Source organism: Pteropus medius, unplaced genomic scaffold, assembly GCF_902729225.1.
Source record: "Pteropus medius unplaced genomic scaffold, Ma_sr-lr_union100, whole genome shotgun sequence".
NCBI lineage: Eukaryota > Metazoa > Chordata > Mammalia > Chiroptera > Pteropodidae > Pteropus > Pteropus medius.
Window position 1 is genome coordinate 14283835 of NW_024351729.1, and position 16502 is coordinate 14300336.

General features: G+C 43.7%; 1 protein-coding gene and 1 long non-coding RNA gene across 7 annotated transcripts in view; one reads left to right on the top strand and one right to left on the bottom strand.

Annotated features, from left to right (window-relative positions):
* KLF7 (KLF transcription factor 7) overlaps positions 1-14323 on the bottom strand; it is a 79559-nt gene extending 65236 nt beyond the window's left edge. For 3 of the 5 annotated variants that reach the window (XM_039844570.1, XM_039844564.1, XM_039844568.1), the window contains exon 1: positions 13736-14323. In XM_039844570.1, coding sequence (XP_039700504.1) covers positions 13736-13837 — 102 coding nt within the window. In that variant the 5' untranslated portion in view covers positions 13838-14323. The remainder of the gene's footprint in view (positions 1-13735) is intronic. The other 2 variants (XM_039844565.1, XM_039844566.1) reach the window with 2 other exon arrangements.
* Positions 14324-14335: 12 nt separating this feature from the next.
* The window catches only part of LOC120587580 (uncharacterized), a 38060-nt gene continuing 35893 nt past the window's right edge, over positions 14336-16502 (top strand). For both annotated transcript variants that reach the window (XR_005649018.1, XR_005649019.1), the window contains exon 1: positions 14336-14470. This is a non-coding gene — a long non-coding RNA (uncharacterized LOC120587580). The remainder of the gene's footprint in view (positions 14471-16502) is intronic.

Consider the following 16502-nt stretch of genomic DNA (forward strand, 5'->3'; position numbering starts at 1 on the left):
ACCCTGGACCTTTACTCGGTATCCAGAAGTTTTTAAAAAGAAAAAAAGAAAAAAGTAATTGCAGACTGAAGAAAAGAAGGAAAGATACTCAGCAACAAAAATTCTTGAAAATCACCATCTGGTCAACCTAAATGATATCCTTAGTAATATAAGGTAGCCAATAAAAAACAATAAATTTTTTTTAAAACCCCTAATGTAGAATAGCATCCTGAAAGCATTAGAAAATGAAGGCCAAGTGCCTTGCTGGCAGTATTTGAAGGCCAAAGGTAGGAAGAAAGCAAATTACTTGTGTCAGGAAAGTACTTTATTATAATGCCTCGGAGTTCTTCACACACACAAAAAGCATCACTTCCTCAGTGAAACAAGTCACATAAAATCCACTTCCACAAAAAATAAGTAGTAAAAGCAGTTAATGGGATCCTCTACAACATGCTTCCATGTCAGACTAAGAAACCTCAGAACTGGTTATATGTTTTTCTTCCACAAAAAGGAGTTTTTCTCACCAAAGACCAGTTGGATCTCTGAGGGTGACAAAAGAAACCATGACAATAGCAGTCATTTATCAACAAGGGCTATCTGACCAAAAAAACTTTCTGTCTGGTATTGTCCCATTTCATCCACAGGAGACGCTCCCATGAAGTAAGTCACTTGTACCAAGAAAAGGCTGCATGCTCAGGAAACTTAAGAGTTAATTTCCAAATTGGAAGATGTTGCAAATACCAACCAATAAGGAATGAACATGCTTTGGAGCAACTGCTCCACCCAGGCGGGGAGAGGGGTGATCCAGATGGTCGTCACCACCCCAGATTTTGATGATCCACAACAGAACCTGGGTGACTATGAGAAATTGAGATGCAATTTAAAAGCTGCTTTATGAAACAGACTCCCAAACAAAGACATTCCACGAGAGAGAAAAAGAACTGAAAACGAATTCTGGGTTAGAGTAGAAAGCCAGCAGCTTGAGGCTCTGATGAGGAAATATGGCCTGTCCCCAAATCATTGCATTTTGGAAAAGAAGGGGTCTTAGGGAACTGCCAGTCTGGGGGACACACACCCAAATGCATGCTTATCAGGCCAGAGATCAGAAACAAAGCAAGGTGGAAATAGTGGGAACAAGGTTAATTGAAGAGTGCATGATCTGTCTAAAAAAGCATTCAACTTAAAAAGAAAATTGAAGTACATATGTTGGCCAAAAAAGATCTCTTTAAGCCAGTTCAGCCTAGGAGCTTCCTGTTCCTATCTCGGATAATCTAACTGTTCCTAACTCTACCCCACAGTATACATACACGTGAGGGCTGAGGACCAGAGAAGTCATATCATTTGATGATAAGCACGGAAAGGTGGATACATGTAGCAGAGCCAAAGGATTGTGTTTCACATTGAGATGACGTTAAATAGACAAAATGAAATGACATTAGGCAAAAATCCTGTGCCTGCCCTTGGTTCAGGTGTACTAAACTCACATGGTTCATTCTTTCAGAGAACAAATAGAATTATCTAGTTAAACACAAAGCTACTAAGAACTGAGAGAAGATAGATGTAGGGAGAGGCTACACTAAAACAAACAAACAGAAAACCTAACTAGTCAGAGAGTCAGATATTCAATTTTTCAATAACAATAGTTAAATCTGCAGTTAAACTATCATAATGGCCCTGAGTAAGCTATGGCAAATGGAGCTCCTGACTTCCACTTTACAAACAGGAAAAAGGAGGCACTTAGAGTCCCCACAGCTTACTTTTAAAAATGCATTTTTTAAAAAAGTTACATGTTCAAGGTTCCTTCTAGGTACTCCTCAATGAGCAAAGTAAGAAAAGTCCTTTCTATTCTTGGTATTGGTTAAAGTGTATTTTTAAAAATTGGATGCCTTTCTTTATTTTCTTTTTCTTTTTTTTTAGTGAAATTCCAGGGGAGGGGGAATCTCGTTGTGAAATATTAAGTGGTGTGAAATCTTCCCAGGAAATCCATGAAGTGGGGAGAAGGATGAGAACATCTTTCCTGGGACAGCTGGAACCAGACTAGATCAAGAATTGGACACAATCTTTCAGAGAGCCTCTTCCCGTGGGGCCAATGGGACTTTCCTCCCGTGGTTTCTATGTATCTAAGAAAACACAAACACATACTCAAAAGGAGGGAACGTTGACTGCAAACAGGGCTGGCAACTCTGAAATAAATGTCTCCATAGGTGCTGGGCTAAATCTTCACTATGAGGAAATAATCTCTGAGCTTTAGAGCAGCCTATGCATGAATCTTCCCCCTCCCCCATAAAATTCCCAACATGAACAACCACATTAAATTATTGCTTTTCAGAGGCCAATTCAAAAGCACCCTACTTTATCACAGAAAGAATATTCCTTGTGTATGTGAGTGCTTCCATTATGTCTTATTTGAAGGAGGAAATGAAATAAAAATCCTATCTGAGATATTTATAGATCTCATAAAATCTGATTCACTCTCAGAAGCTGCTGTAAGCTCAGTCATCAGGTAAGGAAGAAATGACAGGTGTAGTAACCAGCCCTGTATTATGCTATATATCTAATTCTGGCTTTAAAAAAAAATTACCATATACTGGAAAAACTTAAGAGAAGTGAGTTGTAAGTAAGACTGGAGAGGAAGAAAGGGGAACAGATTGGATATTTGGATAAGCAGGCCATGCAAATTCCAAGGATGTCAAACTAGGACCAGTTTCTGGGGGCAATGGGTATTGCTAGTCTTTCCCCAGTTCTGAGTCCAAGTGACTTCATCAGAGTGTCTCCTGTGGATGGATAAAGGAATACCATGTCCAGTGCTCACACTCCCTTGCCCTGCCTTCCAGTTTTCACCTGCTCTTAGATACTTCAGGATCACTGCGATCTTAGAGAGACACATGAAACTATTTAGAAAAGGAGCATTGAAGGGAAGAAGAGCTGAAAGTGGAGGAGGAAAGAGCATTTGTTGAGTCGATATTACATGGCAGACACTGGACCAGAGAGCCAACATGACTGCCCTCATGTAGCATTTTTAACTCCATTCCACAGATGACAGAATGAGACTCGAGAGATATTACGTGGCTTTCTCAAGGTCGTTTCCAAGCCTCCAAGTAATTTGATGACTACAAAACATGGTGACCTTAAGGAGAGCTAGCACAGTCCAGTCTTTTTACCAATGAGAACTGAGGACCAGAAAAAAAGATAGACCAGAGAGCTGTTCAAACCCGTAGAGACCCACTGGCTGCCAAGCCATGAACTTGGACTTCTGCCTTGGTGTCTCCTACCTAACTGGGAGTCAGTATAAATGTAAAAATTCAGAGTGCTGAGCCAACTGCCTGGGTTTGGGTCCTGGCTCAACCACTTTCAAGTTGGGTGACTTTAAGCAAGCCATTTAAAACCTCAGACCTCAAATCTCCATCTGTAAAATGGGGATAAGCAGAATATGTAACACAGGGTAGTTGTGAGGACTAAATGAAAAACTGCATATAAAGTACTCAATGATATCATCTCTAGGAAGTATTTGACATATATTAGATATTATCACGATGCTTATTATGATGACAGGAAAAAGAGCCAAGTAGGAAGAGAGGGGAGGAAAGTGTGCTCTACCACTGGTTTTGCAACTCATTTGCTTTGTAGCCACATTAAGACAACTTGCTTAATTTTCCCATCTCTGAAAGGGAAATTCTGTAATATCTGCCTGCTCTTTAGTTACAGAAAGAATGTGCCAATGAAAGAGATTGTGAGTAAAACATCCCAAGCCCTTGAACACAAAAGCTCAATACAGTTGTCTGTTAGACTTTCACAAGCAAACAAGCAAATCCCCATCACAGAGGAAATCATCTCTTGGTCCATATTAAAGAAACCAAGAGCCTTGATATAGAGAGGCAAATGCACAGGTGAGGGCTGAACAAGCCCAGAACACAGTAGAGAAGCCAGTGACACAATTTGACATTGAGCAGCCTCTCAAGTAGCTCACAGGATAATCAGTTCTGCATAGGGGTCTCTTTCACTGTCATATGCAGGAACTGCGCTCTGTTAACAGGGTCTTTGGTGACCAAACGAACCAACAACAAAAGCTCAAAAGGTAAGGATAGGGGGAATCTATTTCCACTCCTTTGTATGCTGAGCAAAATTGCCTTTCCAAAAATAAGAGCCATCACTATGACCACTCCATTGAATTCCTGCTAAGTCTGCTCTGGAAGGTGAGTATGAGAGCGGGGTCAGGAGCAGGAGCAGGCAAGCACTCCCTTCCAGAGCAACTGCTGCACGGCTAATTGCCATTTTCACAGCTGGGTTGAGCTTTCCAAAAGGCATCCTTCAACCCTAAGCTCTAAGCTCCTCTCATGATGTTCTTTCTTGCCAACCATACCCCCATCAAAGACAGTTTACAGATGAAAGGATGTAGCTATAGTACATACATTTTTGCAAACATCGCAGTTTGAAATAGAGGCATTTCTAAGGCTTCTTTGTGAAGATCACCACATGCCCACGGTCATTACCACAAGAGCTAAGCCTTCCACAGGCAGGGAGGTAGCCTCCTTGCCTGAATGTCCTCAGTGGCAATTCTTCCACAGTTTATTTTTGCTTCTCTTACTAGAAACATGGGTCCTTTGAAATTCCTTATAAACAGAATCTACTTCCAAACAGTGAGGTCAGTTATAAATATGAAGAGCCACCACCTATCTGGCATCATCCAACAAACGTTCATACATGCATCCATCCTTTTAAAACCACGGAACAGGCTTAGGTAAGTGGAAAAACATGGTCAAGGGCCTTCCGAGAATAAATTATTTGAAGCACGGCATGGCTGCAGTTTAATGCCCAATACCACAAAGGTGCCAGAAACGGAATTTGACCAGGTTAAGCAAACCTGAAGTGGGTCATAGGAAATGTGAGCCAAATGGGACTGCATTAGACACTTCACAGTGAGGGAAAACAAAGGGAGAAGGATGAAACAACACTTGGGCAGTCGCTATTAACCAATGAGCTAGATGAAGTGCATCTACCAGCACTGTCTGGATTTACTTAAACCTCTGCTACGCTTAGATTCAAGTTATACAAGAAATGAACTACTTCCACATAAGGAGTAGGTGCCTGTAACTCTGAAAGATCTGATATTAACCTTCTATAGATTAATGATTCAAAGCCTTGGCCGCATATTGGAATCACCTAGAAGCTTTAAAAATCACTGATGCCTGGGTTCCACCCAAAGGGAGACTGATTTAATTGGTGCACCCACAGCTGAAAACCACTGCTACAGACATAGGCCAATTTTAAGTCAAGTCACATGATAATCCCTAAATATCCACTGAATGTCTACCGTGTACAAGGCTCTCTAAGAACCTGACAAGTTAGATTAAAAGTTTATTTTCAAAGTTGTAACCAAGGCATCAACTCTACTCTAAATCATATGACCTAACTGGAAGAATAAGGCAACAGGAAAAAAGAAAAAAGAAAGAAAAAAGAAAGCTATACTGTAAGACAAAACTGAAGATCATCATGAGGAAGTAAAAAGTTCTACACAAGAATGAAGTAATAGCAATTACTGTTGGGTGAGGGCAAGGAAGGGAGTTTCTTGGAAGATGTGGCAACCATGTGAAAGTTAAAGGGTGGGTAGAATAGGGACAAAGAGAATCAGAGGAGGAGAGGGAGGAAGAAGGAAAAGGCTGACAGAAATGACATAAATAAATACAGAAGCAGGAAAAGCACAGTCATCAATTTGGATGGCAATTACACATGAAAGGGAGAAACCTGTAACTATTACCTAAACCTAGTCTTGGAACATCTTGACATAAGAAGTTTGACCTCATCTTATGTGCAGTAGTGAGCCACTGACAGTTTGAAAACATGGTGATGGAAGCAGAAAGTCAATCCAAGGCGAGTGACAGGGGCTGCCTTAGGACAATGGTGGAGGGAGCAACAGGTTGAAGACCACGATGAAGTACGCAGGAGCCAAATCAATGGGATTTTTCAAATGATTAGATTCAAGAGAAAGAGAGGAGCCAAAGATGACTGGAGTTTCAAACCTAGGTCACAGAAAGAAAGGTCATATCATTAAAAGAAATAGGAAAGCCAGGAAGAGAAGGAAAGAAGTTGACACGTTTAAGCTTTGGGCATATTCAGCTGAGGTGATCGTGGGATAACCCCTAAAGCCTGTAGTATTTTCAGTCCCATGTTTCCAGCTCAAAAATGTAGACCCAAAATGCAGGAAAATACCTGGAGTTGGAGATGTAGATCAGCTTTAGGAAACAAAGTAGCCTCCACTTGGGAAGGAAATTTCAGTTTCTAAGATCTTAGAGGTGAAACAGATCTGTGAGATGATTTCCAACAAAGAGTTTTCACCATCATAACTACCGGAGATGGGGTAGAGGAGGGCAAAAATTCACTGGGCAAAGGAGTGACGAGCAATCCCATGTTTCTTTCCCTCACTAGGGATATGGTAAACCCTCACTAGGGATATGGTGAAAATTAGGCCTGCCTCATCCTCCAGACCCAAAAGGACTTTGTAAAAACCTCACAGAAGCTGCCTTTCTTCCCAACCGCTTATCACAATATTCAGTATTTTCTGTTTAAATTTGTAAAACGTTACAACCTCACTGCCTATCCAACCCTATCAAGAAATTTAAAAACACTTCCAAAAAGACTCTCCTGAACTGACACATGATGCTGTTACAGCTTCATGCAGTCCCTTTGCTGGCAAGGTGTCAGAGACAAAGTCATTTCGCATTTGACGCTTTCTACATAAAACTCCAGTTCTATCATCTATCCGAATCCCCACTGCATCTACTGCAATGCCCCCTCCTTACTCCCGCTCCATCTGTTATTATTTAAGTGACAGTACTTTTTTTTATATATAAGACTAGAATTGTAATTGGGGGGCTTTTTTTTTTCAGAGAGTACCTTTTCCAAGTTACCACACATTATTAAAAGTGGAAAAGTGATTGTTACATACACACATATGCCTTCTCTAAGAAATTCACTTAGGGTCCAGAGAATTCCAAAATTCCAGGTACTGTAAAAAGGGGGATTTTCTTGCCTCCCTTTAAGGGGAGAATGGGGGGCGGAGGAGGAAAGAATGAGATGTAGCTCAAAGTATATTCAGAACAGCGTGATGAAAAACATGCAAACTGATTTGGGCATCCAAAACTGTCCTGAGCCCTGGAACCACAACTGGTGATAACAACTGTGTGACCTTGGAGAGTTCAATGCCTCATTTGGCTTTAACAATCACATGGTACAACCCTAGTGTTTTGGAGTTGAGGAAACCAAGGCCCTTTTAGGATGTGAAATTCTAAGATCCTATGCTCCTAGCTTCAGTATAAGGCCTGGGGCCTGAATTTCAGTGTGACTCTAAGGAAATGTCAATAAACCCATATTCAGAAATAGACATTGCATATGGCTCTACATTAATTATTTTAATTACCTCTAATCATTTCCGAGTGACACAGACATGGATGCTGTTTCCTGGCCATTACGGACATGTGTATTCACATTGTATACTCATTTGTCTTAAAAGGGCCATCAGCCCCCAAAATGCCATTAGCTAAAAGCACAACAGAACTTGGCAAATCTCAAGCGTGTTTTATAAACAAAGTTATAATAAAGTGCATAAATACAGATCACAGGCACAGGTCAGTCAGTGTTCAAAAACTCAGAGGACTTAAAATCTCATTTTTGGGAAGCAATTGTGTTCTAATGTTGTATTGCTTAATTTTGAACATGCTTACTCTCCCCCACTGGAGTATAGTTCATAGAGGGCAGAATCTAAATCCAATTCAACTTTGCATCACCCAAACGGTATTTTGCACATAACTAGAATACAATCCAAATATGAAATATTTCCTATATTTTAATATAAGCAAAGAAAATACAAGGTGTGACTGAGTACACATCTACCAGCTAAATCAGGAATGGTTTCATTATGAAATCAAAAGTCGCACACCTCAAGCAGGCTGACACTGTATCTCAAGGCTGCCGCTGCTCAGCTATAACATGTACCCAGCACACAACTGGTGGATAGGGGAGCTGAAGCAGCTCTGTTTGAGAGACAATGGCCGTAATACACCTAGTAGGGCCACATTCTCAGGGTCACACCAAAACACCAAGTGAGGAAAACAAAAAGGACTCAAGGCAGTAGAAATAATTCTCCAAATCAGCAGCAGAAAATAAGGCAAAGTAGGAGAAAGAGCAAGATCACGACCAATCTTAGGTAAAAGCATGTCCTATTAACGGCCATATTTGGTTTATTTCGGGGACTCAGACTAAATTGAATAAGGATGCTTTATCGTGTGGATGTTTTAAGATGACACACAACGTAACTGAGCAGAGGAGTGTTTCTTAATTTGTCAATATTACATGTAACATTAATGATTACATACTGTAACTTGTTCAACTGACTTCAATACCATTAGTAGTTGAAGAGTTTTCTAATCACTATACTTGGTAAAATCAGGCAGTTGGGGTTAAAATGTTTCCATCTGTTTATGCTAACTAAGCAAGCACTCAATTGATTTGGGAACACAAAGGGATTTATTTGCAGAGGTTAAATCTCTACTCTTCACCCTTCTGGCACCACTCAGGTTAAGTTGGGGAGCTGTCCTAAACTTTCAGCAAATCCCAATTCCAACACTAACTGATAGAACTGAGTGAACCAGAATCGTAGAGGCGGTCTCTGCATTCGCCAGCCTTGGGTTCCAGCAAAGGTGATAAAAACCCCTTACACACTACTACAAACCGCAGACATAAGGGGCATCTACTAACCAGTCTGGTCAGCTCTCCTACCAACATGAGCTAGTTGGAACTGGCCAAACTGTATTCTTCTTTCCCCAATAGGCACAGAGTGATTAAAGAAGACTGTAATGCCTTCTTGTGCTCAAAATTTAAAATACAGGAATTCTCTAAAGGGAGAAGAATCTGAATATTTGTAAGAGAATGGCTACTAAAAGCCCCATTAGGACCCTCTCTAAACATTTCCCATTTAAATGGAGAGGCAAATAGCCCCCACTGACATTTATATTTAGAATGGGCTGGGAGAGAGGAAGAGCCCACATTTGAAGGCTGAAGGTCTCTGACATAACCATACATAAATCATTTCAGAGTGAAGCTGTCACAGTGCATCTTCTGCTCTGCCCTTTAAATGGATTGGACCCCAACATCGCATTCTCCTCAGAGTAGGGAGTGGGGGTGGGAGTTTCATGGAGAACAAAGAAGTCACCACTTCCTTTATCCCACTAAAGACAGATGTAGTAAAAATATCTGCATTGTAACATTCACCTACTTTAAAATTCCGAACTGCAAACAGGTAGACTGAATGATCAGGTCTGAAAACCCCTTAATCTACACAAAGATGTATCTATTGAAAAAAACAAAAAATGAAACATGGAAATGAATCTATTAAAGAAAGGCTAAATGTGTGATTGATTGCCTTCACATGTGCTTTCATTTATAAAGCTCCATTTATTCAGTGATTGCATTTATAAAGAAAATCTGGATAACAGGGGCAGTTCTAATTTTTTTCATCTACCAAGTCACTGTTTCAAATAAAAAAAAATAAGACTTATGGTAACTGAAGAGCACACAATTCACATTTAAAAAAAAAAAAATGCCAGCTATTTTATCCTTTCAGTGTGGTTAGCAAGGCTCCTTTGTGTCTACAAATTTCCCTGGGTGGTGCTGTTGCCAAGAAATTCTAATTCATGACAAGGTTTTCTGCAAACTGGGGACAGAGGAAAACCTGCGGATGCGGGGACCCTACAGTTTGCTTTGTCTTTCTGGCTGAGACAGCACCTGGCTGGTCCAGCCTATAGAAGGCAGTGCAAAGGCAAGATCGCCATACAGAGGGAGAAGCAATGCAGCTCACAGATCAAACCCCATCCCTTGCACCATGAGGCTGTTCTTGGAAGGCAACCATTTTTGTAGGTTGGCCCCTAGAGATGCCTCATACCAAAGGCCCTTGTAAAAGTGTTTCAGGGTGTCTGAAACCAAGATGAAATTGCAGTGTTATGGGGATGCTTTAGTTCTTACAGTAGCCAAGTATGCCATTAGTTTAAAACAATGGGGAAATGGAGGAGGAGGGAGGAATGTTCTATGATTTATTTATTTGTTTCCAGTAGCAGTGGAAAATTTTCTCTGAGCAAAAGGAAGGCCTGAAACTGACCCCATCTGCCAATTATGAATCAGCATTAACAACAAGCATAATTCCATAAGAGTTTTCAAGTAAACATACCATGCTTCTCAACGGCATGAAACACAGCTAAGTGCAAATAAGACAGAACATCGTTACTTAACCTGCACTTACGGAATAGCAGGCTGAGTATAAAGAATATATCCAAATTCTAAAAGTCTTTGTAGCTTCCTGAAGAAAAACAACCAGGAATAGTATATCAAATCCTTTTTATTTTCCAAATCAGTAGTTGATCCAGAAAAATCATGATTTCTATTTGCAACAAAACTCATGAATGGCTCTTCCTTTATCCATCCTCAAGTGGTACTCCATAAGCTACTCCAGCTTCTGTCCTACCTTTGACTTTTTCCTACTTTTACTCAGACAGCTCTTGGAAAATTTCCTGCAAGTTTCCAAAGAGCTTAAGGCTGGTAGCTTTAAGACTTGTGCGTCAGCTGAATTCCATAAAATAATAGACCACATAAGCACTGTGTAATTTACAGTTATGTGACAGGCAGAGATGATGTTACTGGGGCCAAGTGCTTGAGTATGCAGTCAGAGCCCAGGAATGGAGGGCAGTTAATATAGGATATCTGTCTAGATTTTAACATTACACCATTTTAACATTACACCAGTGATGATTTGGAGCTGTATGTGGATGAGTTGGAGCTGTATGTGGATAAGACATCACTGCTTGAAAACTCAATGTCAAAATGATGACCCCCACGACAGAAGGGCCATCACAGCATCAGTGACTATTAAGCAGGACAATTATCCCAGACCATACGTTTAAAATAAAATCCCCAAATAGTCCATCCTCAATTTTCAAATGCACAGATGTTTTGGGATTTATCATCCAAGCCACTCTTCCTCTACAAATGAAATCAGATTATTGGGATCTCTGTATTTTGCTCATCTCCTCAAGGACAGGTACACTGTTCACTCTCAGAAGAACATCTAATAATTGCTCCTTATTTGACCTCTAAAATCTGATTACTCCAGAGCATGAGGAAACTTCCTCCTGCCTGGGGTTCTTTGTAGCAACCTTCTTGAGCCTTTTTGAGCAAAGGGCTCAAAATTTCACCATCTGATGGTCAGTGTGGAACCAACAGTTGCATATAACCATCCCCCTCCTTACACTCAGAAGGCGGGGGGGAGGGGGGGCAGGGAGAGGGAGGAAGGAAAAGATAGAGGTTGGAGGTTTTGCCATCAGTATGAACTCAGAGTCAGAGTCACCTTTATATAGAGCAGTCGTGACTACAGATTCCAGAGCAGAAAGCTCCTTGGAGTGATCTCTTATTTTATTTTGGAGTGCTTCCCCACAAGTTATGTTTCAGTAGGGACTATGTGCAAGCCCCTGAAATAGCTTGGCAAAGCATTTTAAGGTGAAGGTAGTTGGCAGTTGGAGAGAGCTCAGGCAAGAAATAAGGAGAGAGGTACAGGGGGGTGAAAATTCCTTTGCCTGCAGATAGAAACTAAGCTAGAGGTTCCTTGAAAAGGGAGAGATGGAGGGGGAGGAGGAGGGCAGGAAAAGCTGAGAAAGCTTCTGAGGAAACAATAGATCTAATACACCCCTAAATCACCAAACCAGTGATGTTTCTTTGCAGATCTAGACTTTCTCCTGGATGGTCTAACCAGATCTAGAAAAGCAGGTTTCCTCTGGAGGGGCCTTCCCCAAAAGCAGGCTTTACTACTGTGAAAACTTGAACCAAAACAAAGTTGTGTGATTCATCAGGAGGGAACGTTGTAACAAATAAAGCCAACTTTCTTCTCTCCAACCCCCCTTAATAGTTAGTCACAAACAAGAGCTGCCTTAGGCAGGCTGAGTAAAATCAACAGATTCCCTTCCCTAACCTGTCTAGACAGTTGTTAATACCCAACCATTCGACACCAGTGGGCTGACAGTGTGAAATGAAGGCTATTTCAGAAAATGAAATTCTGGCAACATTTCAGTTTAATTAGCATGTGAAATAAAAAGAGGAAAAAGATCTAGTGAAACCCTTCATAGGACAGTTTTGCTAAGATGGGGTGGGGGCAGGAGAAGGAAGCACTGAAGAAATGCCTTATCCTAAAAACGTGTGAACTGTGTATGCATTTAGAGAGAGCCAAAATCAAAGGAATCTGCCAGCATCTTTGGACAGGAATGCATATGTGGACACACAGACACCTGGAGGAAAACTCACAGCCTCTAATCAGGGTAGAGCAGCAACCAGTAACAATGGTATAGTCAGAGGATTAGCTTTGCCACTCCGATGGTTATACCAAAAGCCAAACCTTACTCGGGAAAGCAGCAACTGTTACATCCAAGCCTCAAGCTGGCAAATCTCGCTTTGGATCCCGGCAGAGGAAATTTAGCCGTTCATTAGCCTTAACAAGCTGCTGTCACCGAGCAGAGAAGTTACATGAGCAGCCACACACCAAGCCTCTCACAGCCCTCTACAAGGGCAAGCGGGTATCTCCAAGATGGACTGTGCAAGTTCACACTTTTGATGTGCAAATATGGACTGTTTTCTTGGACTTTCCTTGGTGCACATTGTAGAATTTTTAAAGAATACTCATGTCCCTCCACCTCCCACCCACCATATTTCCTGCAGAATGTCCCCTCAGCAGCTCCTAATCCTTGCTGACAAAACCATTATTTCCACAGCAGATCTAGCACTTTCCACTGACCAGCACTTTCTTTATTCCCCTTGACAAAGCCCAGTGAACTTGTCACCAGCCCCACTTTGCCCCCACTGGGACCGCTAGCCAACTTGGCATTGGTGCCCTTCAGCATCCTAGGAGTTTCTTAACTAGTCCTCTAAGACAAAGTCAGAGGCATGGAAGCACACATCACCCTTTGTCAGAGATTGTGTTATCTAACTGGAGAGGGACCCAAAAAAGAGAGAGAGAGAGAAACAAGGACACACATGGAGGGTGTTTTCTTTCTGGAAGCAGTGCATCGGGAAAACCTACAATGCACGGTCAGCATTAGGTAGATACATCTTCCCGTCCTCCTCCTAGATATCCTTGAGTATCTTTTGTCACTGGGCTCCTCTCGCTGCTGTCCACCTTCAAATCTCAAAATCAAGTTCCTATTCTTTATTGACATTCGCTAATTACTGGGAAAACACTCTGCTTTGCTCCTGCGGGCCCCCCCCCCGCCCACCCCGCATCTGACGGTCGTCAGCACCAGTTGAAAGAGATGAACCTGATTTAAGGTACCAAGTAGGTAGAGGTCGTGCATGTAGGGACGCGGTATTCTGTCAGCGATGGCTCGTAAAGCCCCAAACCACCTTCCCACTCTGCTCTTCCGAACCCCAGAAGTTAGGCAGGTCTTTGCTGGGGGACTGTGAGCCCGACAACGTGTGCGCAAGGATGTGTGCTGGTGACTGAAACGCAGGCAGCTCGACCAGCTGCTCAGCTCGGCACACTAAGGGGTTAGGGGGTGGGTGGAGAGGTAAACGCAGATGACTGTTTCCGAAAACATTTTAAACAACAAACAGTCAAAAAGGGGGGGAAAAATAAAACAAACAGAATTTTCAAACCCGAAGCCCACACCAACGCAGCCCCTGCGTCTCCGCCGCCACCACACGATTTACACAAGTAATTTAAATCATTCACCTGCTGCCAGGTCTCCTCCAGGGATGGCAAAGCTGAGAAGTAGCCGGTGTCGTGGACAAGTTGTAGCTCCTGGAATATACTATAACTAGCCAACACGTCCATGCTGCTGCTGCCGGGCAAAACGGGAGGAGAAACCCTCCCCCGAACACAGTTGGGTCTGTTTGTTTGTCAGTCTGTCTGGCTCACCCCCCAAGAAGGCAGACATCCAGTGGCCCTTTTGTTTTGTTTTGTTTCAGTCAACTAAAAAGGAAAAAAAAAATCAATGCAGGAGAGAGGGAGAGAGGAGGTGAGAGAGAAGAGAGTGAGTGGGGTGGATGGAGAGAGGCATCCAGCGTGTACAGTGCAGACGGCTGCCAGGAAAAGGGGACTTCTCCACGGGAGTAACAATTCCCTTCCAGGGCTCTAATCACTCCAGCTCGTGGATCAGGAAGGGGGATGCAAACTCACTGACACGAAGCTGCCATCTATTTCTGCAGCGCTGTTCGCTCCTAATGCAATCTTTGCTCTTTATTTTGGGAGGTTGCATTTTTTTTTTCTCTCGCGATCCTTCCTCCCCCCACCTTCCTCTCCTCCCCACCCCACCCATCCTTGGTAGTTTGTAGTCTCTTCCCCCCTCCTCCTTTTCTCCTCCTCCTGCTCTTCCCCCTCCCCAAACTCCCTCCCTCCGCCCGACTCTCCGCGCAGCCGTGGGATCTCGGAGGAGGGCGTCCATTAAGCCGCGTGTGACCATGTAAGGTAAACAGGGGGCTCATGAAGTCACTGAGGACCAATGGAGAGCGCAGAGCAGGGCCCAGGGCGGGGCTTGGGCCTGGCGGCGAGCGTGGATTGGCGCACTGTGGATCTCCCTGCTGCCTTACAAGGCGGTGCGAGACGAGCTATTTTTAGAGAGCTATATAAGGGGGCTGAGGCGGCCGCGCGGCTGCTCGGGAGCGCGAACGCGAGGGATGGGGAGGGCTGCGGTGACACTCGCGCTGGCTCCCGGGACGCCGAGGCTGCCGGGCTCGGGCCGGCCTCCGACCCTCGCCTTGGTGCCTGGCGGAGCTCCGGGCTTCCGGAGCCTGCGCCCCTCGGAGGGAAGGGGGTCGCGTGTCGCCGTTCTGGCGTGATCGCGGCCAGTCAGGAGGTGAAAGTCCAGAATGCGGGGTTAGGATGCCTCCTGGAGGAGGAGCGGGGCTGGAGACCCGCGGAGAATCCCCCGGTCCGGGGCGGAATGACACGTCTCACTCCGCCTCCATCCTAGGCACGGGGGCGGGGAGCCGCGCGGGTGAGGCCGTGCAAGGGAGGTCCTCGCTTACTAAAAAACAAACCGAAAAAGAAAAATGCACCAAAAGTCCCTTCACAAATTCCCCACAGGCTGCCAGGGCGCAGAGCAGAAGCGCCAGAGGAGGAAGTGCCATACAATGGCACAGAACAAAGGGGAGCAGCGCGGAGACAGCCGCTTGCGCCCGCCTCCCGCGCACTGAGCGCGTCCCCGCCCCGCTGCTCGCGCGCCCGTGCGCGCCGCCGCCGCCCTTTCCTTCGGACCCGGAGCTGGCTATGGGGCCGGGAGTCCGGCTCCCGGTTAGAGTTGACTAAAAGGGGACGTTTCGCTTGAGTACGTGTGAAAGAGAATGGAGGGAGCCCGGTGGACGTGGGGCGCAGGCGGGGGCCGGCAGCTTGCTAAGAGGCTTAAACGTGAGGCTCCCCACGTGGCTTCAGGAGAAGTATCTGACCAGAGGGGGAATCGTGTTGTATTCTGGAGCTGGCATATAGGGATCTGTAGACAGAGTACTGTGGTGATAACCCTGCTCAATGCACGTTGTTAGGGTGGACCAATTGTTTGCTTGACCTTAAATGGTTAGTATGGTTCAAGCTTCCTCAAAATGCACTGAGTCGAACTTCCACTTTTGGAATGATTGCCGAATTCAGCACTTACTCAGATATGAGAAACTGAGTTTTTGCTAAGGGATATTAAACAGGAATTACTGGGGATTGAGAAGTCTATTTACTTTTTGGTATATGAAATTCTGTTGGCCAGATCTACAGCTACATTGTGTAATTGATGCATTTACCGTGGTGTATATGCATGGAATGTTGCAAGGACCTTGGTGCATTTAGTATTTATACATATTAGTGGTGCTAGGTGATAAATGGTATAAAAAGGTTAAGTCATACATAAATAAAGTGATATTGTGATAGCACATATGCGTGTTAATGCCAGTATGAGAAGGCCACTCTGTCTCTCTTTGAAAAGTGGAATGTATCTTTCCCAGAAGTAGAAAACCACTTAAAGCCATCACATCCCAATTAATGCATTAACTTGATCATTATGGTCCTTGGTGCTGCCACTTACTAGGTGTGTGACTTTGAGCAACTTACTACTTCAGATCCTCTGCCTACCCATCTCAAATAGAAATAGTGGTATCTGTCTTGCCTGATTGTTATGAAGAGTCAAAATAAAGTTTGTAACTCAGATGCTGGCCATCATTACCTCCTGGCTTTAGCTAAGTAAACAAAATAGTATCTGAACTAATCAGACCCATGGGGGGACATACCACAGTCTTAGAGAAGAAGGGGAGGTAGAAGCCCCTTGCCAATTTGTAATAATGTTTCCCCCATGCGGTCCCCATTGTGTGTGGAGATGGAGAGGTGGCTATTGAGAAGCACTGGAGCAGAAGACGAGTTCATGGGGAAGTAAAGGGAAGGAGAGGAACTCAGATACAGGAAACTGGAGAGGCAAAAGGCAAGACCAAAGCATATAATGTGATGTTTGAGACTCAAGTGAGCT